Below are 27,875 nucleotides of genomic sequence, written 5' to 3'. Positions count from 1 at the left end.
AGGCTGGTCCGCAGGGGCATCTCCGCCGCCCGCCCGCCTAACCCCTCCCCAGCGCCGGGGCCGCGGCGGGGCGGGAGCTCGGCTGCGGGGCGGGGGTGGGAAGGGAGGGGGGGGCTCCGCCGGTGCGGACCGGGGGGCTGCGAGGCGAAAGGGGCAGTACGGGCAGCGGGAGGGTCACATGTTTCGACAGCAGCCTATGAGCAGCCCCCCGGGCTGCGGCAAACTAATCTGGAGCCGGCCGCCCCCACCCCCGTCCCCCCTCCCAACCTGGACTTCGTTTTTATAAACGTACCGCCAGGATCCAACCTGTTGGAGGCAAATAACCATTTGCATCATGCCCGGCCGGGGACCGAGCCGCCGCCGCCCGCGATGTGCAAGGCCATGAGCAAAGCAGCGAGCTGGGAAATGGACGGACTGCGCGGCGACAGCAGCGGCGGCGGCGGCGGCAGCGGAGCCCCAGGGCAGTGCCGTAATTTTCTCTCCTCGCCCGTTTTCGGGGCGGCGCACACGGGCCGAGCGGCCGCCGCCGCCGCTGCCGCCGCCGCCGCCTCGGGGTTCGCCTACGCCGGCGGAGGGGAGCGCTCGGGGGCGGCGGCGAGGCCAGACCCCCCGGCCAAGGACTGCCCAGGCTCCGCCGCGCCGGCCGCCGCCCCTGCACTCGGCTATGGGTATCACTTTGGCAATGGATACTATAGCTGCAGGATGTCCCACGGGGTTGGGATCCAGCAAAACGCCCTGAAGTCTCCCCCCCATGCCTCCATTGGCGGCTTTCCTGTGGAAAAGTACATGGACGTCTCCAGTCTGACCAGCACGAGTGTCCCCGCCAATGAAGTCTCCTCCAGGGCGAAGGAAGTGTCCTTCTACCAGGGCTATACAACCCCCTACCAGCACGTTCCTGGGTACATAGACATGGTCTCAACGTTTGGCTCTGGGGAACCGAGACACGAAACATACATATCAATGGAGGGCTATCAGTCTTGGACTCTGGCTAATGGCTGGAATAGTCAGGTTTACTGTGCCAAAGATCAGACACAGAGCTCACACTTTTGGAAATCGTCCTTTCCAGGTACGAGAGGGAGAGAAACGGTCTGACCTGCACCCCCCCGGGCCTCCTTCGCCTGCCAGTCCCCTCCCCCGCCCCTCGGGCCGCAGGGGCGGCCTGCCGAGGTGGACACGCCGCACAGGCACAGAGCAGAGAGACAGGGGGGGGACGGTGGATTTTCCTTTTTACTTCCCCCCCACCCGCGAGGAAACCTCACTCTCTGCTTTCCACCCCGCGGGACAGACCCTGGAGTCCCCCCGCCGCCCAGCGCCAGGGTCTCGGTCCCGGTCCCCGTCCCGGGGGCACCAGGGCGGCCGCGGGCTTCTTCTCCTGCTGCCTCTTCCCTCGGCGGCAGCTTTTGTGTTCGCGTTCGCAGCTTGCAGGACGGTGCTCGAAGGCTTGCGGTCCTCTGCCTCTCCGGCCGGCGACTGACGCGGCCCCAGAGCACTTAAGAGGCTGGGAGTAATGAGGGCACAGAGGCACAAACCACATGCAAACAAACCCGGGAAAACACACACCAAAGCGAGTTCTCTGTGTGTGCGCTGCCAGCTAAGACCTGCCCTCGGCCCCCCGGCCAAAGAAAGCCCCCGACGTCCTGCACGCTCGCTAGCGATGCATGCCTGCAAAGTGATGACAGTCCATCAAGGTCGTGGTGCTTTACTAACGCGCAAATAATGTGGCAGTGTAAATAATAATAAACTGTAAACAACCCCGCATTATTTATTTGCCCGTGAAACCAGTGCCCAACAAGTATTGGTTAAGCTTTAAACGCCTGTAATAAAATTCTAATTTTTCACATAATGTCTTTTACCATAGGGGACGTTGCACTAAACCAGCCCGATATGTGTGTCTACCGGCGTGGGAGAAAGAAGCGAGTGCCCTACACAAAACTGCAGCTTAAAGAACTCGAGAATGAATATGCCATTAACAAGTTCATTAACAAGGACAAGAGGCGAAGGATATCCGCAGCCACAAACCTGTCTGAGAGACAAGTTACCATTTGGTTTCAGAACAGGAGGGTGAAGGATAAGAAAATAGTCTCCAAACTGAAAGACAATGTATCTTGATCTATTAGTTGCGGACAGTGGTGGATATATAAACTCAATTTACGACCAGCTAAAGACTTTTGGAAAGACTTGAAAATATATTTAATTTTTTTTTTTCCTCCTTCCAGCAGTGGTGAAATTTCGGGAATTGTTTTCTATGAAAGTCAGCGTTTTTCTCTCAGTGGAAGGGAGTGCTGACAAGTCTTGAATTATAGTTCTGCTTCTTCCTTTTGAAAACAATAATAATATTAATATTAATAATATTTTCTGTTCTTCCCTCTAGGCCAGTATAAAGGAATTTAAATATGTTGAACGGTTGCAGTTATAACTTTCTTAAATGCTTAAGTCTTGGGGGAGGGGGGGGTGTCTGTTTTGGGGTTTTTTTTTCTGGACAACAATCAGTGCCAAAAAGTGTCAGTTTTGATTTGCTATCGTAAACTTCAAAATACACCGACTGAAAAAAAAACAACAATCGGAAAACGCAAGAAATCCCGAGTCCGGACCCGTGGCTGCACCCAACTGCTGCCAAAACCCGCCGAGCGCACCGGGACCGGAGGGAATCCCGAATTGCATGGAGGGGTAACGCCTGCAGCCAGGTTTTGTCTTTTTCGAGGGAAGGAGGGTATCTCCGAGCTGATGCGGGGCGAAACACAGTGCCGGGCATCTCCCACCGCGCTTCCTGCTTCCGTAGGTTTGGGTTTGGTTGGGGTCGTGTTTTGTTTGTTTTGGTTTTTTTTAGAGTGTGGCTTTTTTGTTTGCTTGGGGTTTGTTTTTTTTTGGGGGGGGGGTGGGTTGGGTTTTTTTTGGGAGAGTGGTTTGTTTGGGTTTTTTGGGGGGTAGTGTTTTGGGGGTTGGGAGGTTTTTTGTTTTGTTTGATTTTTTTTTTTTTACGTTTCTGTGGTTCCCTGCGGTTCCGTTTTCAGAGAAGTCTTTCATATAGTTCATATTCCCCGGTTTCCAAAGGAGCCGGCTGTTCCCAGCTATTCGTGTCCAGGCGCTCCTAGGAAGAGTCGGTGGGGGCACCTCGGGGAAGTGCTTTCTTTTCCCGGGACTGAAGGGTCGGCTTGTCCTGAAGCCCGGTGTGTATAAACCTGCGCAGCCCCTGTGTAAAGTGTCCGCTCTAGCCTATTTGACCGGACCAGCACAAGATTCTTCTCCTTTCTTCTGCCATGGCTCTTAAAAATTAAAATAACAAAACCAAAAAAAAACCAAAACAATCTCCTGGTCGGAGAAGTGAAGTTCACTGCTAACTTTTAATTTACAAAACTAAACGGGTGTTAATGACAGAAGCAATAAATAAGGAATTTCAAAAGATGCCGTAATTTATATAGGCCGAAAGGCCAGTATTTTGTCGGGGTTTTATTATTTTAAACCTAGTGTGCATGTTATGATATCCACAGGGTGATCAGACACGCTAGTCAACTACTAGGAGAGAGAAGCGGTATCTCTCTGTTAATGTGCCTCGTCTAATTATTAAAATTCGTGTGTTCCGAAATAGTGTTATTTATTTTAATATCCTATTGCTCTAAACACTTTGATTACCAGTGTATGTGTGTAAGACCTACGGTAAGACTCTTTCTCCATAAACCATATATTTTCTTGTCTTCAAGTCTGCTTTTACTTTGTGTTAGGATTATTGGCTGTTCCAAGCTGTTAACAATGTTGCCAAACTGTTTCTGAACCGTCTTTAATAAAATTATTTCTTTTCGATATATATATATATATATAAACGAGAGGACAAAATTCGCCTTCTTCTTGCAGCACGGCGTTTCGCGGGTTCCAAGTTTGCCTGGGATCTTTCCAGGACCACTTAAAGACTGCTGTTCTTGGGAAAGGAGAGTTAGATACTTTACGAAGCACACTGAAGTAGGGAAAGGCGTCTCCGGGAGCGCTTTTCCACCGGGGAAAGGTTTTGGGAAGAAAAAAGTACTGCTGGCGGAAAACATCCGAGGTGGGAGGCAACGGGGTGTCTGTCTTTTCCTCTCCTCTGAGCCCGGCTCTGCCTGCCCTGTGCCTAGCGCGACACAGCGCCCCTCCGTTTCCCCCCCCCAAGCTGTCCGGCGGGGCTCCTCGGCGGCGGGAGCGGCCGGCCCAGTTCGGCACCCCTCCGTTAGCTCCGCAGCCGGCTCCAGTGGGGGGTTATCTTCCGCCTCCTCCACCCTCTTCTTTCCCCTTTCTCTTCCGCTTGCACATTCACGGGTTTTGAAACGTTTATTTTCCCCGAACGGATGGGAAAAAAAGTCCATCTCGGAGCATTTCAGATTTTATCGCAATATGCATTTTTGTTTGATTCTGGGAACAGAGGATACTTGTGGGACACATCATTTAGGTGCCTGGAACGGCCCTCTCTGCTGGTGCAGACTTGTTTTCCTTGAATATTTTAAATTCTTCTTTCTCCCTTTCCTTGACACCTCCCCATCCTCCCTACTTTGGTCCTATTAATTCCGGAGTAGTTTTTCCTCCCGTGGAGTCTCCCTCTGGCCAGGCACTGCCAGAGCTGCTGTGTTCCCCGGCAGCGGAGCCGTCGCGGGCTGTTCCCTTCCTCCTTCCAGGCTTAACCTTTGGCTTTGCTGGACTCCGGGCTTTCAGACGACGCAGCTTTGCCAAGGCCAAAGCTCCCTTTCCCGGGCAGGAGGAAACACGAACTGGCTGGCAAATGGGTACCAGATGGAGAGGGGTCACCTTTTAGTTTTGTAACAACGTGCAGAAACGTTAAGAAACCAGCAGCCACAGCCGGGAGGAAGAGGAGGCCAGGGCTGCGGGCCGGGACACAGCAGCCATTCACCTACCGGTGTAGATTGAAAGACTTTTTCAAGCCTGGAGCTGGGGCATTGACAAGCGTTATTCAAAGCTCCGGTGCCGGCAGCCTGGTGGGTTCTTCCAAGCGCTCACGGACCTGGCAGGGCCCTGGTGCTCCGCGCTTCATCCAGCGCGGACGCGGAACCTCCGCGCAGCCGCAGCTGCAGCAGGGCACAGCTTTTAGAGAGAAGGGCATAACGCTTAGCCGGAAATGTAGCTCGCATTAGTACAGATAATTGATATGTACCTCGACAAAGTGGCTTGCAAATGCGCAGTGGCACGATGATGCATTGCAGGCCGGCCGCCTCGCTTGCCCCGCAGCCACCATGGAGCTTGCTTGGCTCCTGTCAGGCAGTGCTATTTCCCAGCCATGTCTGAGGCAATCCTGCCATCTCCTGGACAAGCTCCGGCATAGGCAGCGGAAGCCTTAGCCTTGCTTCAGGAGCCGCTTTTTCGAGTGATAAACGAGCGAGGGAGACTACTCGGTCACACGCAGAGCAACCTTCATCTGTAAGCTTGAAGAACATGTACGCCAGTGAAATCATAGCGTGTGGTCAGCTCTGATGTTCAGGCCGATCCGGTTGCCTACTTAAAAAAAAACCCTAAAGAGCGGAAAGGAGCGTGTGAAAGCAGCCCTCCGGGTCGCTCTGTTCCTCAGCGGTGATACTTCCTGTACAGACACAGGCAGGGGGACACCCGCGGCATTCTATCGCCGCCCCCCAAACCAGAAGGCGGCTGGGGCTGGAAAAACCAGCACCAGTCCGTCCGAGGCTCTCCGCCCCGCGGCAGCGGCCAGCCGCCCCTGCAACAAGATGTTTCTGTCAGTGCTTTTCCCCGCAGATTTAAACATAAACATCACCTTCTGCAGCTGTGAGTGTCTCCAGCTACTCCCGATTTTTCTTTTCATATTTTTTTCGAGGTATTAATTAGCAATTACAGATGAGTTGAGCATTAATTGAAAGCTCTGTTTTCTCTAACCCCATAAAAGTTAGTTTGAAGTGTCACCTTTCTTTCCGGTAACTGGGAACTCACATACATTCCCTGTGTTTATTGCGGGCTGAAAAAAATATAGTCTTTGAGCACAAAAAGTTCCTCCTGTTTTCTGAGAAGCGAAAATCGGCGTCAGCTTTTTGGTAAAAGGCGATTATGAAAATAAACTATTGCCCATCCTCATGGGGAGAAAAAAAGCAGAAAACAAGTAAGCTAATAAGAGGAGATTCAATTGGTAGACATAACTCAAACAATAAAAATTAAAGGCAGTGGTCAGTAATATCCTCCAGCGGTGCTTGTGTGGTCCTGTGTGGTCTAGGAGGGAGCAATCATTTAAAGCTTTCTTCCACGGCAATGAAATTACTGCAGAATTTACCCCAATTTCCCATTAAACAGAAAGATGAATTTGATTAGGAGAATGTCAAGAGGGGCAGCGTCTCTGATCTCAGAGCAGAAATAAAACCAAGATTAAAACTATGATTAAGAGGACAATAACACGGAAAATTAACCCTACCTGTTAACTAGGTTCAGGTTTTTAACCGAGGTAATGAAAGTGGCTAAATCCGGGCATTAAGACTGTTGAAGATGGGCTCGCTCAAACTCGGAGAGATCCTGTTGGAAAAGAGACCGGGGACAGAAAGGCCCGGTCCGGGGGACGAATGGGCCTCCAAAGGTTCTGTGGGACTGCGGCACCGGGAGGTGTCCAGGAGCGCGGGTCTCTGCTGGGCTCCGGCAGGGTGCTGCTCCCCGAGCAGCCCTGTAGCTTGGCCCCTACGGGTGCCTTTGGGTGCAGCACACGGGGACTCCGCTTGCCTCTGTGGGGAGAACACTGCCTGCCGACCCTCATGGTCTGGGAAGGGACAGGAACAACCTCCTGGGAGGATACTCTCAAATATGATTTTATTTGTACTTACTCCGGTGTAACGGGGGAAATGGAAGAAATAGCGGAATAACTGGGTTGTTGTTTGATCTCTTCAAAACGTAAAAATAGGTATAAACTCCCCAAAACAGCACCATAATAACACAGTAAGGGATAATTTTCTCTTCAGGGGAGAAAAATTCCTCACACGCAACTTGGGAGATAGCAACGGGGTACCCAGCCGATCTGACTCTGCTCTGCCCACAGCTACACTCCCATCCTCTGCTGCAGAGCAGAACCGGCCAGTTTCTTTCTTGCAGTCTTTCCATTCTGTTTGAATGTTTGTTTGTCTGTTTGTTTATCTCGGCGGGTCGCTCAAGTAATTCCGTGTTGTTGCTGCTGTTACACTCAGTCTGTTGGTGTTTGTTTGGTTGTATTTTAAAGACAGAATAAACTCCGGGGTTTAGAGGTGTCGTTTAAAATCTTGCCTTCTCTTCAGAGTGAAGATGAAAGGTAAAAGGGGTAAAAAGGGCAGACGTGCATACCTAAGAGAATACTAGTCATTAGTGTACCAGAATGACGATCATGGTAATATCCGAACAATTAAGAATTTAATTGCAAGCATATGCAGATGCATATCATGTTGCTCTCAATTAAAACAAACGCGTATATAAAGCGGACATACTGCGCATTCTGCGCACAGACACACATACACAGAGGCACAAGGTGTGCTCATCTGCACAGAGGCAGAAACACATCCGCGTGTCCTAAGCACTCGCATCTCCTTCCCGTTACCGGGAAAGAGACATCGTAGGTTATTCCCAGCCCGCTGTGCACACTTTTATCGCGGTGATAGTTTTCGCCCCAGCAGCTGCCCAGGCCTTGGGGGAACTCCAGACCCGGGGGCGCTGCCTGGCCCTGGAGGGGGTCTGCCGGCTCTGGAGGGGCTCCGCCAGGCAGGGGCTGAGCCGAGAGCTGCCCTGTCCCCTCAGCAACTCTGCAAATGTTTAGTTTCCCCTCATCTCGCTAGCGCCGCAGCTTTGCCAGCCAGTCCCGGCCACTTTTATAGAAGCGGAGACCATGTTTTCCCCTCCCCCTTGCGAGCTTGGTATTTTCATATTTCAAGTGTTATCATAAGACTTTTTAAAAGGAAAAAAAAAAAAAAGAGAGAGACGGGGAAAAAAAAGGGGGGACTCTGTGGCTCGGTGGCTGGAGGCGGTGCTGAAATTACCGGCTTTGAAGAACCTGTCTGCAAAGTTTCGTCCAATCGTTTCAGGCTTTCCGCTTATTCCCTGTTGTAACTAAATACTGCTGTAAGAACAGCTGAAGTCCTTTGTTGGAAATGTGTGATCGCAGTCTCTACAGATCTGGCTACGTTGGTTCTCTCTTGAATTTGCAATCTCCAGATTCCTTTTATTTTCCCAATTTGCGGGCTAATGGCAGTCAATTGGCGGCTCTGCCCACCATTTCCTACCCCCGGAGCTCGATCCCCTGGACTTGTTCAAGTTCGTGCGCAGCCCAGCCGCAGAGCCACGCGTTCGGCGGCGCGGCGCAGCCTTACCTCCCCGGCTCCGTTCCAATCAACATCAGCTCCAACGGCAACAAAGAGTGCCTGGAAGACAACAATAAATATTACGCCCACGATGCGAGCTCCAAACAAGAGGAGAGATGCAGGCAAAGGCAATCTTTTGCAAATGACCCAACTGTTACTCACGCAGCCAACTTAAAGCCCGTAAAGTATGACCATTCGAGCCTGCAGAGGGGTTTGCATGGCTCGACTGCTCTTTTTGAAGTGAATTCCTGCACTTCCAGCTTAAAGGAGGACATCAAGAATTCCGTCAACTTGAACCTGACAGTTCAGCCCGCAGCAGTCCAGTCATGCCTCAGACCTTCAGTGCAGGATGGTATGCCTTAAATATCTCGCTTTAGCTAGAGGAGACCTAGCGATACTTGCTTTCTAGGAGATGCCTCTAATTGCTTTGTAACCCCCTCGTAACCCATTCGGAGCGATAATCGCTTAATCCGACTCGGATGTAGATAGCAATTGCGCTGTCAGATGTGCTTTGCCAGATTTGCCGACCTAGTTTAGCCCTGTTATCTTGTGGGTGGTTTGGGTTTGGGTGTTTTTTGTTGGGTTTTTTTTCATTTTCTTTCTAATGCCCAGACCTGATCCACTAAATTATCGACGTGTTTGTTGTAGGTTTGCCTTGGTGCCCCACCCAGGGGAGATCAAGAAAGAAACGGAAACCTTACACAAAACAACAAATTGCTGAATTGGAAAACGAGTTTCTCCTCAATGAGTTTATTAACCGACAGAAGAGGAAAGAACTATCAAACAGACTGAATTTAAGCGATCAGCAAGTTAAAATTTGGTTTCAGAACCGGCGGATGAAAAAGAAAAGAGTAGTAATGCGAGAGCAGGCGCTTTCTATGTACTAGAGCAGAGTCTGCCCGTTCCTGCATGAACTTGTGCCCGGAGTGTTCACCCCTAGAGTAGAGCGTATTCGTGAGTCAAACGCGGGGACTGCGGTTTGTGGGTTGTTTTTGTTTTTACCGTTTAAACCGAGTTCTCGAAACGCGTAGGATCCCTGCGTAAATTGGCAGGCGCTGAGTTCTTAGCCAAAACAAAGAAGACAAGCCGGACCAGCATGGAAACCTGTATTATCAGCTTTTAACCTTTCTTTCTCCATTTATATATAGTTCCTCATGCTTTTTACCCTCTCTTTCCTCGGAGAACGAGTGGTGCTAAACTAAATCCGATTTCTTCTCTCTGTATGTAAACACCATTTTACAGCAAAAATAAAGGAATAACGCCTAGTAAAGACGTCAGCTCTGTGAATCCTGGCCGCTCCCTTCATCTGCTGCTCTGCACGCCAGGGCAAGCCTGCGGCGCCGGCTTGTTTTGTGGTTTGGAGTAACCTGCTCGAGCAGCGATGGGGAAAGTGGTTAGCAAATAAACCTTTCTCTTTTTTTTATTCTCTTTTTCCTTTTTTTTCCTTCCACCCCCTGCTCGGAGCTGCTGATCCGGCGGCAGCCTGGCAGAGAGGGCACGTGACACCCGCACAAGGCCAGCGCGTAACCTGCGCGCCGGCTCCGCGGTGGCATCCTCCCACGCTTGCCCGACGGCAGGGGCAAGGACAGGGGTAATGGGTGGAGGGGAGCCTGTGTGACGGCCGGGGATGGGGGGAGTTGTTGCTGCTCCATTCCCCGGGTACAGAGGAGCGGTTTCCCCCTTGGGAAGATGCGCCCCGCTGCCCCCGCCGTGTACCAGACGGACCCCGAGGGAGCGCGGCGTACCGCGGAGGCGGAGGGGCAGCAGGGCCCAGAGCAAGCAGCCTCCGAGGCGTCGCCGCCGGTACCGCCCCAGGTGGCAGGGCCAGGCCGGGCCCTGCCCTTTCAGCGCCGCTGACTTTGGCCTTGTCCAAGCGCTGCCCCAAACAAACAGGCGGAGGGAGAGCGGGCGGTGTTCAGGCCGCGGAGGGCTGGGGTCGGGGCCTGGGCTGGGGCAGTGCTGAGGAGAGCCGGCGACAGCCTCTCAGTCCGAGGTGCTGCCGGCGCAGGAGAGGGGAGAGCGAGGAGTGTTTGGTGGGTTTGATTATCTTGAGGGACGGTCCCCATGGCCGTTTCAGCAGAGTCTTTTATGAGGGAAAGGGGAGACCGCCTTCAGCTTTTTTCCCCAGATGTAAACCTCAGAGGATAACCCAACCAGAGGGCCTGGGAGCATTGCCCAAGCCGTTTGATTATTGTTTTAGGACGAGAAGGAAATCGATTTTCCCCGCATCTTGCTGACAGGCTTTCTCTGCCGGGAGCCACCAGGTTCTGCAGCACCAGAGCAGCCAGTCTGGCCGGAGCTGCAGAGCTGGGGGAAATGCTGGTGTTACTGCCTTGGTCTGATACTTCAGAAAATAAACAAAAATAATAGTAAAAAAAAAAATCACGGAATTTTAGGGCCGGATTAAAACTCCTTTTGGCCTCAATTTCCACATGAATCTGTTTCTAATGAAGAGGCGTTTCCACACGCAAAATCTTGGGTTGTCTCCCCCAGCAGTAATAATAATAACGCTGGCAAAGCCTGCGTTATTTTCTGGTCTATAATGTAAGCTAAGATATGGTTGTGCTGGGCGTACACAAGGCTAAACAACCAGAAGGAACGGCACAAGGTAGCTACCTATTTACAAGGGGCGATTGCTTCCCTGAAGGCAATGAACCCATTATTTCATAAAGGGTATATTTGAACTTCGCTCCTACCCACTCAATTTCTTGCGATGGCTGCTCGCGAGGGCACGGTGGGACACATGATTCTGGATCCCTAAGCGGGCAGAGGTGCAGTCATTTTCCCAAAAGCTTTCCAGAGATCCCCAAAGGTAATGTTCTGGTGGTGTTTCGGGAGGGAGAAGGAAACCCAGCCCAACTCGGAGGCGGCATTTCTCGCCGTCCAGAATGGCCACCTATGCCGCATTTCCCATTTCAGACAAAACCTTGCTTCGCCATGAAGGGGTTGCTGCCAGGAGAAAGCAGGGGGGCGGCAGCGCTGGATAAGAGCTCCCTGAGGGCCGGGGTGAGCACCTGGGCACCCACAAACTGAGCCGCCACCCCTGGGTCCCTCCAAGTCGTCGAGGCGTCCAGCCCCGTGCTGGGAGCTGGCGCATTGCGGACAATGGAAGTCTCTTCATACTGTAGCCTTTCCCTAATTAAAAAAACTAGAAGCAAGCTCAATGGTGCAAGCCAGGAGAAAAGCAGAAAAACAGATAAAGCCCCTTTTCTTACTCTCTCCTGGAAATATATTCATTCGGCTACAGCTCATGAGAAATGGACCTTTTATGCCGTCATTCCCTATCCTAACCAGCCCCAGTACAACCAGTCCCTTTATTACATGGATGATGTGAAATCCGAAGAAGGTCCTGGGGTGAAAAGATGTGAAAGGCGATGTAGTATTTATCAAACGTATCTGACCCACCATGATGGCTTATTGTAGAGCTTCTAGCCTAAAATCGCTACGGAAGGATCAAAACCAGAGGAGGTAGGATCTAAATTGTGATGTGATGCTAAAGTACGTGTGTTATGTATCTCTGTATGTGCCTGTGTATAGAAAGGCACATATTTCAGTAGCTCCCGTTGTGTGCAACCGTGTGCGCACATACGCACACACATACGCAGACGAGCATATCTGTGGGCTAAAACTGTTCACAGGCACACAGGCGGTAGAAAATCGTGCATGATTTCACGCGTGCCCATGCCCCGTTTTCAACCGTTCCTCTGGAGCAGCAGGCGACAACACACAACCACACATACGCACACACACACACGCACACGCGTGGCAGAGCTGCAAGCACAGAATGCGCGCTGCCTGTGCGGCTCTGCCTGCGCGCACCCGCCTTACCCGCCCTGTGGGCACATGTGTGCACACACGCGTGTGCGGCACGCTGGCTGGGAGGGCGTGCAGGAGATGCGCCAGAGTGAGGTGGATGTAGCCCTCGCCCTCCGGCTGGATTATTTCGGGTGTCCTTTCGCCCCCTGTCCCTGCTTTGCGGGTGCAGGGGGTGCTGTGCGAGAAGGGGGGGAGCAGCGGGCACCCGCTTGCGGGGCCCACGGCTGCGTGTCTGTCCCCCCCCCCCATCGTGCAGGCGGCCATCCATCCCTTTATTTATTCCAACATAAACATCTTTGCATTCCGACCGCAGCCCTAACGTGATAAAGCCCTTCCGAGTGGACTCTCCATTCCTCCTCGTTTGATAAGGCTGCAAACGCAACTCGGCTTGTTGGGAATGGCTCTGGATGCCTTTGTGCTTCCTAAAAGAGCATAAATAATTAAAGTTTGGCAGGGAGGAAAAGCTTTCTTGCAGAACTGTAGTGGCAATAAATGAAATGACTCAGAATCTCTTCTCCAGTCGGTTTTTACGAGAGCTGCCAGACAGTGTCTGTTCACGTTCTCCAGATACTAGGGGCGCCATAACAAAGTTAAGGTCAAGTTAGTGTCTTATCTTGGGTGGCACAAAACACCGCATCTTCTCCAGCCGGACTGGGTGTATTTTTCAAACCCGAATGTTATGCGAGTTGCCTTGATTTTCAAGGAGGGCTTTTGGAAATGTCACTTGGACCTGAATCCCTGGTAATTCCAGGCAACGGTTGCAGATGTTTCAAGACTCCTAACGGTAAAGTATTCGCCTGACTGGGGACATGATGTGCATTTATGTTTCTATGCTGTCTAATCTGCTTGAAGGGGAAAGAAAAAGAAGGGGGGTATATATGTAATTCTCAGAGCTGGGCTGGGAACCGACCCCAGGGTGAAAATGCTGTGGTGAGCGGGGACCCCCAGCTCTGCCTTATTCCAGCGGGGTCTCTGCTATGGTATTGGTCTCATATACTCCAAATTAGATTGCTCTTTAAGGGACTGTTTCCTAAAAGGGCTTAGTATTAACAAATCGTCGCCATGTCTTTGAACTTGAATTAGTTGAAACCGGTTGGCTCCTGCGCCAAAAATTAACTGATGCTAGGCTTGCTGCATCGAAAGGAAGGTGCAGGATTCTGGCTAAGGCGTTATTAGTTGTTTGAACGGGAAAGAAAATGAAGCTCCATAGGTTCCCAGAGCCATCTCTCCTAAGGAGATAGGCAATGAGAAACCTGGGGGCACAATCCAAACGGATCCCTGCCCTGCTCTGCTGCAAGCTCAGGGTGGTAAGTGACACAGGAGCCATTTTAACTGCGCAGGCATCGTTTTTAGGAGGTTGTTCATATGTTGCATCAGAATCGAAGGGGCTCGAAAGTTATCTATAAAAGAAGGGAGTGGTGGGTTTGTGTCTTGATTTCTAGTGATACCTCGAGAGGGTCTATCTGCCGCAACCAATGTGTGGCGTCTGAGATGGTTTGCGGGCGAGACACCAGGACAAAACCCACCATATTGTACAAAGAAAAGAAAAAATGAAAGAAAGGGAGGAAAAGGGAGAACGAGTTTCATCTTATCTGCTTGGCTTTGGTCTTTTGCTTTTCAGAAAGGGCAAGCTGGGCTGCTGTGAGGAAGCCCCTTGGGCAGCCCTCGCCTGCTCTGGGGGGCCGGAGGATGCGGGAGGGGCAGCGCCGGTGGCGGTGGTGCGGAGGGCAGGGTGAGGGGAGCAAGGTGAAGGGAGCAGGGTGAAGGGAGCAGGGTGCGGGAGGCAGGGAGCAGGGCGCTGGGGGCAGCCCGTGCTGCCGCGCTCCCCGCATCGAGACCCTCTGCGGCGTGGAGCCGAGCTCGAGCTGAGGCGCCTGTCGCAGCGGGGCCGAGCCTTCCGTGGGCACCGCCGCCTTGCAGAGCCAGGGAGCCGCCGGGCCTTTCCCCCGCTTGCCTGCGATCTAGGGCCAGTTCTCTACCTGCCGGGCTCTCTGCATGCTGTGGGACTGGGCGACTGCCTTTCTGGAGGTGATCTGGGGCCTGCCGCCTGGCCGGAGCTCCCGGGGATCGCCCGGGTCCAGCTGGGGGCCCCCTCGGCGTGGGGAGCTCGCTCAGATTTTGGGTGTATTTGGAGAGCGGCATGTGGCGAGGCTGCTCTGGCTATGCTGCACAGTGGTGGAAAAAAGGCATTCCCATAGAGAGCTGGCAAACGTATCTGGAATGAGGGATTGCTCGAGCATAAGGCTATTGCTGGCGCGTATTATTTATTCCCTTCTTTTTTCAGCCTTTGTGACCTGGGTTGTGCTCGTGTATGTAAAATAATATTTCAAGGTGAAAAAGAAAATTGGCAAAAATGAGCCCTCGAAGGCTGGGCGGCCGCGGGGCTGGCGACTGTTGTGCGTGTCGCCCGCTCCCAGCCCTGCTTTTCCCTTCCAATGAAAATGGACATTTTGGTGGGAGTTGGAGGCACGGGAACAGAGGTCACTTTGTGTGCTGCTTTGCTTCCCAAGGAAACCGTGCTGGGTGGACCTCTCTTCCCTCCCTAGCCCTCTGCTTTCCAGAAGAGCCCGAAAGTGTCTCCCTTTCATAAAAGCGGCCTCTGAGAGATGTTCTGTTTGCGTATTTCTGATCTCAGTTTGTCTCTGGCGCCCTGGCACAAGCGCGCATTGTTTGGGCTTGTAAGCGGGGGAAAGTGAGGTGATCGGGACTCGGGCTCTGGATTTTGTGACCGGTTCTGATGCAAACTGTGGATTGCTGGAGCCGGGCGGGCTGATCCACCCGTGCGAGTGGGACTTGTCTTTCCTGAGTGAATCATCACTCACTCGCTCACCATCTGTGTGAGCGGCGGTTGCCGGCGAGCATCGCTCCCGCTAAGGAGGAGCCACCGCTCTCCGGAGCCGGGGGTGCCCGGCGGGCTCCCGCTCCCCGGGGGCTCCCTTCCCCGACGGTGGCTCTGCTCCCCCATCTCTGCTGGCGGGCGGGCCGGGCAGCGATGCGGGCGGGGGCTGCGCACCGCGGGCCTCCGCTCCGGGCTGCAACCCTGGTGGGCAGGCACCCGCCGGGGCGGCGCGGCCCCAGGTGATCACCGGCACCACCGACGTGTACCTCACGGCCGGGGGAAAAGCTGAGGGTGAAAACCGGCTGTATTTGTACAAAGGCTGCTCTCGCCTCTCCGTGCTGGGAGGGCTCTTTGGAGCGGTGTTAGGAGCCTTTCCGAGGGGCTGATATAGATATAAGGACATTTCTGCATCGCGTCACGTGACACAATTACCACTAGAATCAATCAAGATGAATTGCACGTCAGCACACGGTGGGGATTTTTTCTTAGTTGATCCTGTCCAAACCCTCTTGTGCAATAGATGGATCTTGTTCAATGCATTGAAGCCTCCTGGTTGCTTGCAATCGCAAAAAGGAAGACATGACTGAGTTTGACGATTGCAGTCACGGCACTTCCAATATGTATCTGCCAGGGTGTACTTATTACGTCTCACCCTCAGATTTCTCGACGAAACCCTCTTTTTTGTCGCAGTCGTCGTCCTGTCAAATGACTTTTCCTTATTCTTCCAATTTACCTCATGTCCAACCTGTGCGCGAAGTGGCATTCAGGGAATACGGATTAGAGCGCAGCAAATGGCAGTATAGGGGCAGTTATGCTCCTTATTACTCAGCTGAAGAGGTGATGCACAGAGACTTTCTGCAGCCTGCGAACAGGAGGACGGAAATGTTATTCAAAACGGACCCTGTCTGCGGCCACCACGGACCGTCTCCTGCCGCCTCCAACTTCTACAGCTCGGTGGGGAGGAACGGCATCCTGCCGCAAGGCTTCGACCAGTTTTACGAGGCAGCCCCCGGACCCCCGTACCAGCAGCACTCCGAGGGCGAGGGGGACGCGGACAAGGGTGACTTGAAAGCCCAGAACAGCACTTGCAGTAAAACACCTTCCAGCCAAGAGAAGAAAGTGACACCAGCAAACAGCGCCGATTCCCCTTCTGGTGAGGCTGTTGCAGAGAAGAGCAACAGTTCAGGTAGGTATCAGTAGTAAACTGGGGGCAAGAGTACAAGGCCAACACTTTGTCAAGCCGCATTTTATGTGCAATTTTATAAGCATCCAAAGGATTTTATATATCCTATAAGATTTCCTTTACCGTTGTAAAGCGTGTTTACGATAGGAAACCAATTTAGGTGGGCTTAAGGTATTCTTGGAAGAGGATATTAATTGTTATTAAATTGTTGATTTGGCGGGGGGGGAGACGGGGAGATTTCACAGGTACTGCTCAGAGCTGCCTTCGGTTTAGAGCTTAAGATCTTCGTTTGTTTGGGGCGGGGGGTGGGTGAGAGGAGTTTGAGAAACTTGGAATTTTTCCAGCCCATTTAAATATCTCTCTGTGTTGCTCGAAGAGCTCTCTTTTAAGGAGAAGTTGGGAAATATTCGCTTTTTTTGTTAACTCGCCCAGAGAGCAAAAGCCCCGGGAATACTTTTTCTTTTAACTGTTAGAGGGCTGTTATCCAGGCAATGTGATATTGTCAAAGTCTGACCTCTTCCTAGCTGAGCGTGTTCGCAGCAGCACAAATCAGTTTCTTCTCTCTTGAATTTCAGCAATTCCCCAGAGATCAAGGAAAAAGAGGTGTCCCTATACCAAATATCAGATAAGGGAACTGGAACGGGAGTTTTTCTTCAACGTGTACATAAACAAAGAGAAAAGACTGCAGTTGTCCAGAATGCTCAACCTCACTGACCGGCAAGTTAAAATCTGGTTCCAGAACAGAAGGATGAAAGAAAAGAAACTGAACAGAGATCGACTCCAATATTTCACTGGGAATCCCTTGTTTTGAAAGGAGTAAAAAATAAAAAAAAAAAAAAAAAAGGAAAAAAAAAAGAAAGAAAGATTAAAAGAGAGAGCAAGAGAAAAGGAAGAAAGAAGAAAAGCAAAGAATATCTCGGTCTCTTTGACCTGCCATCTGAATGCAAAAGTAAATTGGTTTACATGACACATCCACCCTGCGGAACTCAAAGTTTCATTTTCATATGCAACTCCACACACTGAATGGCCACTGGAGATTTCGGGGCTTGGCGGATCAGATTCCTGATAAGGGGAAACTAGGGCAAATCCAACTGTCCACTCTCCAGTGTTTCACGCCAAAGGTGCTTTTTTTCCTCTCCCACAGTGCCAGCAATGGACCTGCAGTGTGTCTGGTAGTTTTTGCTTACAATTCATTGAGTTCGGGGGGGGGGCTCTGTTGTTGCTTTTGAGCTAGGGTAACACTTTCCTCCCTTTAAGTGAATGCGGTTTATTTAAGAGATGGTAAATGTACGTTCGCTATATATAAAATATATATATATGTTTCTATTGTCATCCAAAAGCATGGGCCACTGTCTTTTTCATGTGAATAAATGGTTTCTAGTAAAGTTAAGGTATAACTTCCGTGCACTCTATGGATTTCCATCTTCAAAGGATTCTAGCTTTTTCCGGGTTAGAGCCAAATTCAATTGAATAATAATGGGAAGCTACCTAGTTGGATTGTTTTGAACGCATTTAAATCAAGATTAATTTAGATGTGTAACTCTCCCTTTGTAGGTATGCGTAACCTTCTCTGTTCGCCGTGAGGCAGAGCCAGCATGGCTGGCTGCAGCCCATCACTTCTGATGGGGCTGCAATGGCTGTAAACATCGAAAAAGGCTTTTATTTTTAATTAAAATAATAACAATAATTGTCAGTCTCACAGGAAGGCCAGAATCCCCAACGCTAATGGCTATTTACTTGCTAGTGAAGAGAGAGGCAGAAAGACGGAGGGCTCGGAGAGAGGCAGACAAGAGGGAGCTATAAACAATTGGCACTAGTTGGGGCGAAAAAAAGGAAAGGAAAAAACCAGAGACCCTTTCGGAGGCAGAGGGGTGGATCTCTTGGATGCCGGTCCTGGGGAGGGCGAGAGGAGCGCCGGGAGCGCAGCCCGCGGCCCCATCCGCGGCTGCGGCGGGCCCTGCGCGGGGGCCGGCATCCGGCAGGGCTCTGCTCCGCGCCGCTTTATCTTGCGTGACCTGGCTGGGCTGTTTACAAAACCTTGAACTGTCTAGACAACACCATAAAAACCGAGGTTCTAAACAGCTTAATTGGGTTATATTATACACCTTCTGGTGGGTGAAAAAGAGATTTCCGCAATGTGCAATAAAGGCGAGGAGTGAGGAAAGAATTTGCCTGTTTTGAATAGGACGAAGCAGTGGCTGTCACTACGCTTGCACGCAGGGAAGGCAAAACTGCCCAAATAAGTCAGGAAAAGGCCGAGAATTCAAAAAATGGAGAAATAGAAGCGGAGGGAGGCATAACTCTAAAAAAAATTATTTTTAAACCCTTTAGCAAGAAAAACATAAGTGTATGCCTTTGAACTTCCAAAATGTCAAGGTCATCACCTTTAACCTCTCTGAATAATTAGGCGCCTTAAGGTTCCTCTGTTATTTTCAACCGCCACCCACTCTCTCTCTCTTTCTGTGTCTCCCTCCCTCCTTCTCTCACACACCCGCACAACCACACACACACAGTTATTACCGCATAGCTGGCCGGATTAGCAAATGCATCATAACGCAGAGAAAGCCCCGGCCGGGTCGAGGTGAGCTCTCGGCGGCGGACGGGAGCGTGCCCCGCTATGCTCCGCGCCCGCCTTGGCCCGCTGACTCCCGCGTCCCTTGCCCTTCCCTTCCGCTCACAGTAATAAGCCCCAGATCTCCCTTTTTTTAGCTCTAAAAATAAAACAAAAAGGGCTTGGGTTTGGGTTTTGAGGTCTTTTTTTTTCGCTCAAAATGATAATAGGTGGGCTGTAGGAAATGCTTCGTAACGTAAGGAGAAAGATGGTCTCTCTATGCAGGTTTTCTGTAGCCATGCGTTTCTCCACAAAGCCCATTAATTAGAAATGCGCGAAGCGGCGGGGAATTTCTCACAGCGTTTCGCCTGACCTTATAGCAAAATTCTCGCTTCTCTCCCGAGCCTTAATCCGCAGGACAAGAACGAGGCGTTTGATTTTTCTGTTCCCTGCAGCGCTTTAACAGTCTACCTCAGCGGATTAATACGCCTTTAAAATGCTAAGACACCGCAAAAAAAGGGCCGCAGAAATAGAAACAACCCAGCATTAATCTTGCGTAAACGCTCAGGGTTAGCACGGTTACGTTTCTATTTAAAAAGAACAAGAGAAACCCGTGATCGGAGGCAGACGGAGCCGCGGAGAAGAGAGAACCCAGGGAGAGGCAGGCGGGCGGCCGCGGCAGTGCAGTCAGCGGCCACAGGGGGGCGCCCCGAGGCGCTGCAACGCCCACGGCCGCCCGGCTCCCTGAGAATAACCCCACTGCTAATAAAATAGCTAATATATAAGTAACGATAAGATTTCAGGGCCTTCCAAATGAGAAAACAAAGCATCAAAAAGATTTATTAAACAAATAACCCATAACCGTGACTGGATGGAGAAATACGCCACTTTAAAGGAGAAGGAAAAAAAAAAATTTGGTCGTAATCTTTTATAATGCATCCGAGCTCTAAAAAACCCCCACCATAATTTTAAGGAAAAAAAAAAAAAAGCGACCAAAACTCCAGTGATATCCCGAATTCGTTCCCTAGAACGAAAATCTGTTCATTCTTTTAAGGGCAGTCTTAACGCCAATGAAACAAAAGTAATACAAACCCCATGCGTTTGCACAGTTTATCTTCGGTTCTTAATCCAGGCTTTTCTTAAAATAAACCTTTAGGCACAGAAAACATCATTTTAAAAACACACTTTACTTAAGGGGAGATTAACATTAGATCCTAGAGACGGCTTATTTTTTAGAAAGACAGAGCGAGAGAGACTAAAGCAAAAAGGCAATCTTTTTAATATCCGAACATCACTTTGCCAAGGCACTGCTGAATGAAATCCCTCTCTTTAAAAGTACTATGGAGATCTATTAAAATGAAAGTAGAGATTAGAAAATTAAAGTGAAGCTTATGAATTTCCTGGATGCTCTCCAGTGACCGAGCGTGTTCCGGTTTTCGTTGGTTTTCTTCTTTATATTTTCCCTCCAGTGCGCACTTTTGGTCAGAATGTGAGGAAAGAAAGGGTTTCGCTGCTTTCTGCTTATTTGCAGAATTAATCGAAATCTATTTCACGTTGTTTCAGCCATACTCCGCATTTTTTAAAGCCCTTTCCCTCGTGGAAGCATTTGCTGACACTTTGTCTGCTGGCTTGTTGGGGCTTGGGGCTGGTTTGTTTTTAGAAGTTCATTGTTAACACTTTCCTAGAAATAGCCTTTCCGTCGGTAATAAAATGGCATTGCAAAATCTGAAATCCTTGGGATCCCTGACGCCAAAGGTAGTCCTTACAGGCGCAGCCGGATCCCGAAGGAAAATCCCCTGGTCTCTCGGTGGAGATACCCATTTCGAGAGGGAAACGTTTGGCGAATTTTTTGTGTTTGTTTTTCTTGGCTTGAGAGTGTTCCTTGTGAGCACCCACACCAACCCCAAACCCATCAGGCTTCATGCGAGGCTTTTTAACAACTCGCAGTTACAGTGAGGCCGATCGCAGAGAATGAGAACGAGTGATGGGAGCCAGGATGTGTTATTAAAAAAAAAAAAAATACACCAGAATATGGAAACGCAGCTTCTTTTTTTGAATCATCTTGTAAATGTGATGATTTTCCACGATCCTATAACCTCTTCTATTATTCCCACACCCCAGCCCCCCCTTTTTTACTCATTTAGACAGAAAAAGCTGCGAGCTATTTCCAAGTGTCTATGGGCTTGTCCTTTAAGGAGAACGAAAAGGATATTTGCTTATTTTCTGATTAAATTACACATGCGGCAGGAATTTGCCGAAAGATAAATATGCAGCCCAAATACCGAGGCTGAGGGCTGCATCTGCGGCCAACTTACAGGCTAAAATCTCACCGTAGCAGATACTTACTTCTGTGTCCGCAGAAATATAGAAATACAATAGAGGAAAGGTTGACGCTTCGGGTGAAGCTGAGAGGACAGTCTGGGCTCCTGTGCGATCCCCACGCTCAAACACACCTTTGAAGAAAAGGCCATCGCACTATTTTGTTTATTTTATAAGCTTTCATACTTAGGAGGAGGCATAATGTCATCAGCATGTCGTCCCGTACCCCCCTGTCCCGTCTCCCCCAGACCCCCTCGGTCAAAAAATCCAGGGAATCTGAGCCCTCAGCCCAGACGCCGACTGTCTATGAAAATATGACACATAGAAATCTGGGCAACGTGACAGTTGCATTATTAAAAGAAGAAAGGACACGATATCGTAGCCAATTTTTTTTTCCTCACTGAAATAAAAACTATTCTTCAATCTCCCTGCAATATAACAGCATGGCATGAAATATACCATCCCCGGCTTTAAAGACACCTTAAATGAAATGCTGAAATCGAGTAAATGAAAGGAAATTTCCTAAAAGCTTCCTGAGTTCCAGCTTGTTTTTTAAATAAGATATTTCCAGCAACACCTTTGTTACTGAAGGCATCTGCAAAATATCTAGCCTGTTTCGTACCTCGATCCCATCCCCCTCACATAATGAGACACAAACAGAGCAAATTGCAACTATGGAAATCCTCAGCACAGCCGAGACGAGAAATAATAATCATATCACCAGTAATAAGGTTTAGGAAGATAAGGCAGTGAAAATTAAGCCCTGCTGCCACGTCTGGTAACCTCAAGTTTTAGCCCTGACATTTGCTAGAGGAGAAAACTGTAATGTCCACCTATGCTTTATTACAAACAGTGATTTACATCTGCATGGACCCATTGGTTGTTGGTTTTTTTTTTTTTTTCCTCCCTCGTTGGGAAAAATATGGGGCTCTGAGAGCTAAACCTTTATATTAATGTAGATTGTATATCTCATTTATTGCGCAATATTGATTTATTTATTAATGTTAATTACTTGATTCCATTTTAATATGATTTAAAACAAGAATGACATTAAATGCCCAGAGCCTGAGTCCCCAGTTCCCCAGTGGCTCTCGCATGTTTATTCAACTTCTATTTACATCAAACTTAAACTTTCCTACTGTTCATTTTCAATAATAAAAAAATGCTGCCCGCTTTTAAACCCCCTCATGATTTATCATGAGCGAAGGGTCTTACGGAGCCGTTTACCAGTCCTGAATACGATATTTAAGTCATTATCATCGCAACCATCAGCTGAGTTCCCGTGTAGTGACATGCGAGAAATGCATATTTTCAATTGAAAAAATCAAAGAACCCTCATGTCTAATCAGGAGCCGAGCAGTCAGCTCCCCCAGCACCGGCCGGGCTGGCGTGGAAGGCAAGCGCAGCCTTTGCTTATTGTTTTTACTTCGCTGCCGGGCGAAACCCGCTGCAGAGCTCTGGGCTCACACTTCAGCTGGGATATTTCTGGGACCCCCTTTTCTGCAAGTGTAAATAAAGATTATGAAAGAGCCATTTGATGGGCATAAAATTCCTGATTAGATTTAACAGTCGAGTCTTAAACTGCGTCAAGGAAAATAGTATTTTGTTTCTTTAAACTCTGTGGGTTGTCCGGGCTGTTGTTGCAGAAGAGGAAATTGCTGGAAAGCGAGGGGGGGATGCGGGGCTCGGAGGGAGCGTCGTGGGCTCCGCCGCAGCTTCTCCTCCTCCAGAGCAGGGAAATCTTAGCCATGGCTCTGATAATGATCTTAACTTGCCATCCCGGCGGAGCTGGACCCTCGGCGCCGGCGGAGCGCGCCCGCGGAGGGGCCGCGCCAGGCTCAGGGAATGCTGCTGCGGGAAGATCTTGAGAGCAGCGACTATGCCGAAGGTAATATTTAAACTCTTAGGCGAGCCAGGAGCCGGAGACTGCAGCTATAAAAGACTCTGGCTCTTAACCTGACAATGATGTTGTATTTGAACAGCTGCGATAAGGTTTTAAAGGGTCTGTCTCATTGCCACAGCGAAATTTTAAATAGGGTTATTGTTTCCAGCAGTGCAAAGTGTACGGTGAAAGTGCAAAACATCCAAATGCCAAGAAACGGGGGGAAATGGTTTCCGCCGTGCAAAAGGCGCGTTAACATTTTTTAAAATCCTCCCACGTGCTGCCTGCTTTTGGGGACCTGAAAGGGCGTTTTGATGGTAGAAAGGCCCAAAATAAACAGGCGGGGGAATCCGAAACAAAAATCATCAACAAGTTCACTTTGTCTGGATAAGAGAGTCCTTGACAGCATCAGCCCCAGATAAGAAACACCCCACTCTAAGCACAGTAAAAAAAAAAAGAAAAAGAAAAAAGAAAATAGAAACCCCTACAAACCAAAACAACACACACACACATACACAAAACAAACAAAAAAAAATACAAGCAAAAAAACCAAACCAAAAGAGAACACAACAAAAGCATCAAAAATCCACAAGAAAACAAGGGGAGGGGGAATAAAAAAAAAAAGAAAAGCAAGGGAGAAAGAGTCATAAACAGTTTGCGCCGTCACTATTTAAACTGTAATAGATGCGGGTGTAGATAGGGGTAGGAAGTGTGGGGGGGAAATAGTAAAACAGGTTTAAAATGTTGGGGCAGAAAACTCCGGTTTGCCATGTAAACAGTTGCTGTTGCCTTCGGTATTTCTTTTCTTTTTTATCATACAGATGCATTTGTCATTCTTCCTCAAAAACAAAACAAGGAAAGAAAAAGTTGCTGGAAGAGTTGCAGTGAGGTTATGAGTTTCTGTATGTTTTTTAATGAGCAGCACCACAGAAGGAGAAATTATCTTTATGATGCTTTCGGTTTCCAGGGCAAGTGAAAAACCCACTTTCTTTTTTTAAAACTTAATTTCTTTTATTTCTCCTTTTTTTTTTTTTTCCCCTCCATTTTCCCAGGCGGTCGGGCGAGAAGCATAGTAAAATAATTTTAGGAATGTGGCTTCCCTATAAAACTCGAGTTATGACAAAAGTCTAGCTTTTAATATTTGACAATTTGTGTTAAAACAAAAATTGACCTTCTCGGTTAGCAGCAAGGAAAAAAATCAATAGTATAATTTTCAATAATTCATAACGCGAACGCCATTATGCTAAATCTTAACTATTAATCTTATCCTTTACAAAGTCTGGATTGATTTGTTAATAAAATATCTTCCCGTGCACGGCAACAGAGGGTATAACTCTGGAAAAAGCTTCAGAAGCAAGAAAATTACCAAGTAGCCCAAGAATGTAGATGAGGGTTTTATTGATCGCCCCTGATTCTCCTTAATACGCATTAATAAATCCCGCAACCTTTTGTCCCCGCACTTGTCAGGCGCGGGGCTTTTACGGGAGCCATGGCGGACAAGCGGCGGTTTGGTTTTCAGCCCGCCGTGCCACCCGGGGAGCTGGTGTTGAAGGGTGGAGGGGGGCTGTGTGCGCTCCGCACCCGCGGAGGCTCCGCGGCGGTGGGAGGGGGGGGGCCCGGCCCGGCTGCCGCAGCGCGGGCGCGGCGCGGCGGGGCGGTGCGGTGCCGGCGCGGCGGCCTAGGGGTCGCTGTTGACCGCGGCGGGGCGCGGCGGGGCGGCGCGGCGGGGCGCGTCAGCGGCGGGGCGGCGGGGCGCGGGGCGGCGGGCGCTGCCATTGGCCCGGCTGTCATGTGGTCGCGCGGAGGCATCCGCAATTACACGGGAATGTTTTCCTAGAGATGTCAGCCTACAAAGGACACAATCTCTCTTCCTCAAAATCCGCCCCAAAATGTCCTTTCCCAACAGCTCTCCTGCCGCTAATACTTTTTTAGTAGATTCTCTCATCAGTGCGTGCAGGAGTGACAGTTTCTACTCCAACAGCGCCAGCATGTATATGCCACCTAGCACAGACATTGGGACGTATGGGATGCAAACCTGTGGACTCCTTCCGTCTCTGGCTAAAAGAGAAGTTAATCACCAAAATATGGGTATGAATGTACATCCTTATATACCTCAAGTAGACACTTGGACAGACCCGAACAGATCTTGTCGAATAGAGCAACCTGTTACACAGCAGGTCCCCACTTGTTCCTTCACTACAAATATTAAAGAAGAAAGCAATTGCTGCATGTATTCCGATAAGAGATCCAAACTCATTTCTGCAGACGTCCCTTCCTACCAGAGGCTGGTGTCTGAATCATGCCCCATTGAGAACCCCGAGGTTCCCGTCCCAGGATATTTTAGACTGAGCCAGACCTACGCCACTGGGAAAACCCAAGAGTACAATAATAGCCCTGAAACGAGTTCAACTGTAATGTTACAGTTAAACCCTCGCGGCAGCTCCAAACCGCAGATATCTGCTCAACTTCAGCTGGAAAAGAAAATGAATGAAAACCCGAACAGCCAAGACAGCACCGCTAAAATCTCTCAAGTGGAAAGTCCCGAGCCCAAGTCCACGTTGCAAGACGAGCGGAGCTGCCTGCCCGAAGGCTCCGTGTCCAGCCCAGAAGTCCAGGAGAAGGAAAGTAAAGGTCTGTATTACCGAGTTTAAACCGTGCCGTGGTGTAACTTCAACACGCCAGCACCATAAAGCAGGCTCGAATATACTAACGAGCATCACAGCCATCACATTTAATGCTAAGGAGTATCGGGCTGCAGGTGCTGTGTCGCTGAAGATTTTGGCAGGAAAAGAAATGCCACACTAAAGGGTCCAGGGATTTTCTGTAGAGGTCTGCCTCTTCCGTGCATGCAGACCTGCAGACAGCCTCCGTGATGAGGGGAATATAGCCGTCTGCTCCTTAGTGCGCTGCAGCAGCAAAAAGCAGCCCCATACCTCTAAAAAAAAGCAGGTCTGGAGGTTGTAAAATACGACCAGCTCAAGTTTTCTCTTGTAAGATTTCTCTGATTTTTTTTTTTGTTTAATTTATATTTTTTTCACTGAGCCTTACTGCGGTTTGATTGCATTTAAAGTTAATTACGATCCTATTAAAATAGGTGAGGAATAGGTGCTACCAGGCTGGGTAAAGTTGGAAATAAACGCACAATGAAAGCAGCAGCCCGCTATCTGCCTGGTCCAAAGATGGAATGTTTCAGTGTGATGCTTTAGATAACCTTGGGTTTGTCTCCAGAAGTGCTACAGTATTTTTTAAATGAGATTGAAAGTTAAAGGTGGTGTAATCTGGTTTTATTTTCCCTTTAAAAGTGCACTAAAGCCTTCCTTTTGAACGGCGTGTTTCGAAGAATCCCAAAACGGGAAATTTTTTTTTCATATCAAAATGTACTTTGCAACCTCTAGGTCGATTTTTACCCTATGTGTGCGTGGAGATTCTCTTTATCTGAATTATATTTAACATCCCAGGTCTAGGTTGATGTGGGGCAAAATTCTTTCTGGCGGGAAGAAAACCTAAAAAGAAAATGGGAAAAGAGAAAAAATCTGAGCTGAGGGTGTTAATTTCTTGTATGTCTTTATGTCTTTTTGGCTGGCAAAACGGCCATGTCTGTTCCTAGGTGTGCTTGTGTAATTCAGCTGATGGTTGGGGAGATGCTGCTTCCAAACACAGGGAGAGGGGATTTTGTGACTGGGATATTTTCCTAGCAACTGTCGTGGGTAACCGAGGCGGCCATGGCGGGGATAGACCCGTTAAAATCCGACCATGGGGCTGATGGCAGGTTAAATATTGTTTAAAATGCTGAACGCCAGCTGAGAAGTGGAGAGCCAGTTGCGGGCCGGGGCAGGAGGAGTGCAGAGCGGTAGCATGCAGGGGCCGGGTGGCGGGGCCGGGCAAGCCCAGCCTGGCAGCGGGTCCCCTCCCGGTGCCCACCCCGCACCCGAGCCCTGTGTAGTGCCCGCATCCACCATATCTGCCAAACACTGCAGAGGAGGGGTCATGGCCAAGGGTACAATCTAACAGACTGAGGTATTTTTGATTTTTTTTTTCTTCTTCTTCTCCTTCTTTGATTTTGATAGAGGAAATCAAGTCTGATACTCCAACAAGCAATTGGCTAACTGCAAAGAGTGGCAGAAAGAAGAGGTGTCCTTACACTAAACACCAAACACTGGAATTAGAGAAAGAGTTCTTATTCAATATGTATCTCACTCGAGAGCGCCGTCTAGAGATCAGTAAGAGCGTAAACCTCACTGACAGGCAGGTCAAGATTTGGTTTCAAAACCGCAGAATGAAGCTCAAGAAGATGAGCAGGGAGAACCGAATCCGGGAACTGACCGCTAATCTGACCTTCTCTTAAATCCTAACCCCGGGGGGGGCACCAGTGAGGAGTGGGCACAGCACCGCCACTTGTTAAAGGCAGGAGAGACTGTGGCAAAACCCGGCATTTCCCAGTTTTGTTTTGTTTTGTTTTGTTTCTGATAGAATGTGACTTTTCGTCCTTCTTTTAGCGCTGCAAGTGAATATGTATTACTATGATGAGTATATATAAAACCTAGCACGTGTAATTTATTTTTGTTCTCATCGTAATGCAGGGTAACTATTATTGAATATTATCATTTGGTCTTAACTTATTGGAACTGTCGAACATCCAAGCAATGTGACTTTTTCATGTTTTTACTAACAAAATGGTATTTATGTGGGGCTGTTACACGGGCCATAACGTTTGGAGTACATTCAATACTTTAAGAAAAAAAAGGGGGGGGAGGGAAACTTTGAGGGCGGGGGGAAAGAGAAGCACATTATAAGGTAACTATCCTCGCAAATGAACTTCGAGATTGTCCTTCGTAAAATGGAATATTTCCTTCTTCTCCACTGTAGACATTTCCTTGTGGTGCATATGTGGAATAGTAGTCGTTCAGCAGCAATATGTCCTTCTTGTGCATGTTCTGTTCGCATGTATAATGCAATAAACTCTGTAAACTACTGCGGTTCCTTTGGTTTTCTACAAA

The 27,875-nt window shown here is 49.3% G+C and overlaps 4 protein-coding genes across 4 annotated transcripts; all 4 read left to right on the top strand.

Moving 5' to 3' along the window:
• The first annotated feature begins 369 nt into the window (after nt 1-369).
• HOXD13 (homeobox D13) lies at nt 370-2,109 on the top strand. The gene is made up of 2 exons (XM_065672759.1): nt 370-1,066; nt 1,859-2,109. The coding sequence occupies exons 1-2, from the start codon at nt 370-372 to the stop codon at nt 2,107-2,109; spliced, it is 948 nt and encodes a 315-aa protein (XP_065528831.1).
• Nucleotides 2,110-8,078: 5,969 nt separating this feature from the next.
• On the top strand, nt 8,079-9,175 carry HOXD12 (homeobox D12). Its single transcript, XM_065672758.1, has 2 exons — nt 8,079-8,640; nt 8,937-9,175. Exons 1-2 carry the CDS (start codon nt 8,079-8,081, stop codon nt 9,173-9,175), a joined length of 801 nt encoding a protein of 266 aa, XP_065528830.1.
• A 3,667-nt stretch (nt 9,176-12,842) lies between these two features.
• HOXD11 (homeobox D11) lies at nt 12,843-16,937 on the top strand. The gene is made up of 3 exons (XM_065670306.1): nt 12,843-12,888; nt 15,464-16,129; nt 16,702-16,937. Exons 2-3 carry the CDS (start codon nt 15,523-15,525, stop codon nt 16,935-16,937), a joined length of 843 nt encoding a protein of 280 aa, XP_065526378.1. The 5' UTR covers nt 12,843-12,888; nt 15,464-15,522.
• A 7,709-nt stretch (nt 16,938-24,646) lies between these two features.
• HOXD10 (homeobox D10) lies at nt 24,647-27,849 on the top strand. The gene is made up of 2 exons (XM_065670305.1): nt 24,647-25,509; nt 26,946-27,849. The coding sequence occupies exons 1-2, from the start codon at nt 24,768-24,770 to the stop codon at nt 27,221-27,223; spliced, it is 1,020 nt and encodes a 339-aa protein (XP_065526377.1). The 5' UTR covers nt 24,647-24,767; the 3' UTR covers nt 27,224-27,849.
• Nucleotides 27,850-27,875: the final 26 nt, after the last annotated feature.

Source organism: Lathamus discolor, chromosome 3, assembly GCF_037157495.1.
Source record: "Lathamus discolor isolate bLatDis1 chromosome 3, bLatDis1.hap1, whole genome shotgun sequence".
Taxonomy (NCBI): Eukaryota; Metazoa; Chordata; class Aves; order Psittaciformes; family Psittacidae; genus Lathamus; species Lathamus discolor.
Note: the sequence above shows the minus strand (reverse complement) of the source record. Positions and strands in the feature narration are given on the sequence as shown.

What these genes read in the sequence shown, in the direction of transcription:
- HOXD12 (XM_065672758.1), top strand. Translation starts at nt 8,079, where the DNA reads ATGTGTGATCGCAGTCTCTACAGATCTGGCTACGTTGGTTCTCTCTTG. An exon ending in CAGACCTTCAGTGCAGGATG is followed by an intron (nt 8,641 to 8,936) that starts GTATGCCTTAAA and finishes TGTTTGTTGTAG; the next exon opens with GTTTGCCTTGGTGCCCCACC.
- HOXD13 (XM_065672759.1), top strand. Translation starts at nt 370, where the DNA reads ATGTGCAAGGCCATGAGCAAAGCAGCGAGCTGGGAAATGGACGGACTG. An exon ending in TTGGAAATCGTCCTTTCCAG is followed by an intron (nt 1,067 to 1,858) that starts GTACGAGAGGGA and finishes CTTTTACCATAG; the next exon opens with GGGACGTTGCACTAAACCAG.
- HOXD10 (XM_065670305.1), top strand. Translation starts at nt 24,768, where the DNA reads ATGTCCTTTCCCAACAGCTCTCCTGCCGCTAATACTTTTTTAGTAGAT. An exon ending in CCAGGAGAAGGAAAGTAAAG is followed by an intron (nt 25,510 to 26,945) that starts GTCTGTATTACC and finishes TGATTTTGATAG; the next exon opens with AGGAAATCAAGTCTGATACT.
- HOXD11 (XM_065670306.1), top strand. Translation starts at nt 15,523, where the DNA reads ATGACTGAGTTTGACGATTGCAGTCACGGCACTTCCAATATGTATCTG. An exon ending in AGAGAAGAGCAACAGTTCAG is followed by an intron (nt 16,130 to 16,701) that starts GTAGGTATCAGT and finishes CTTGAATTTCAG; the next exon opens with CAATTCCCCAGAGATCAAGG.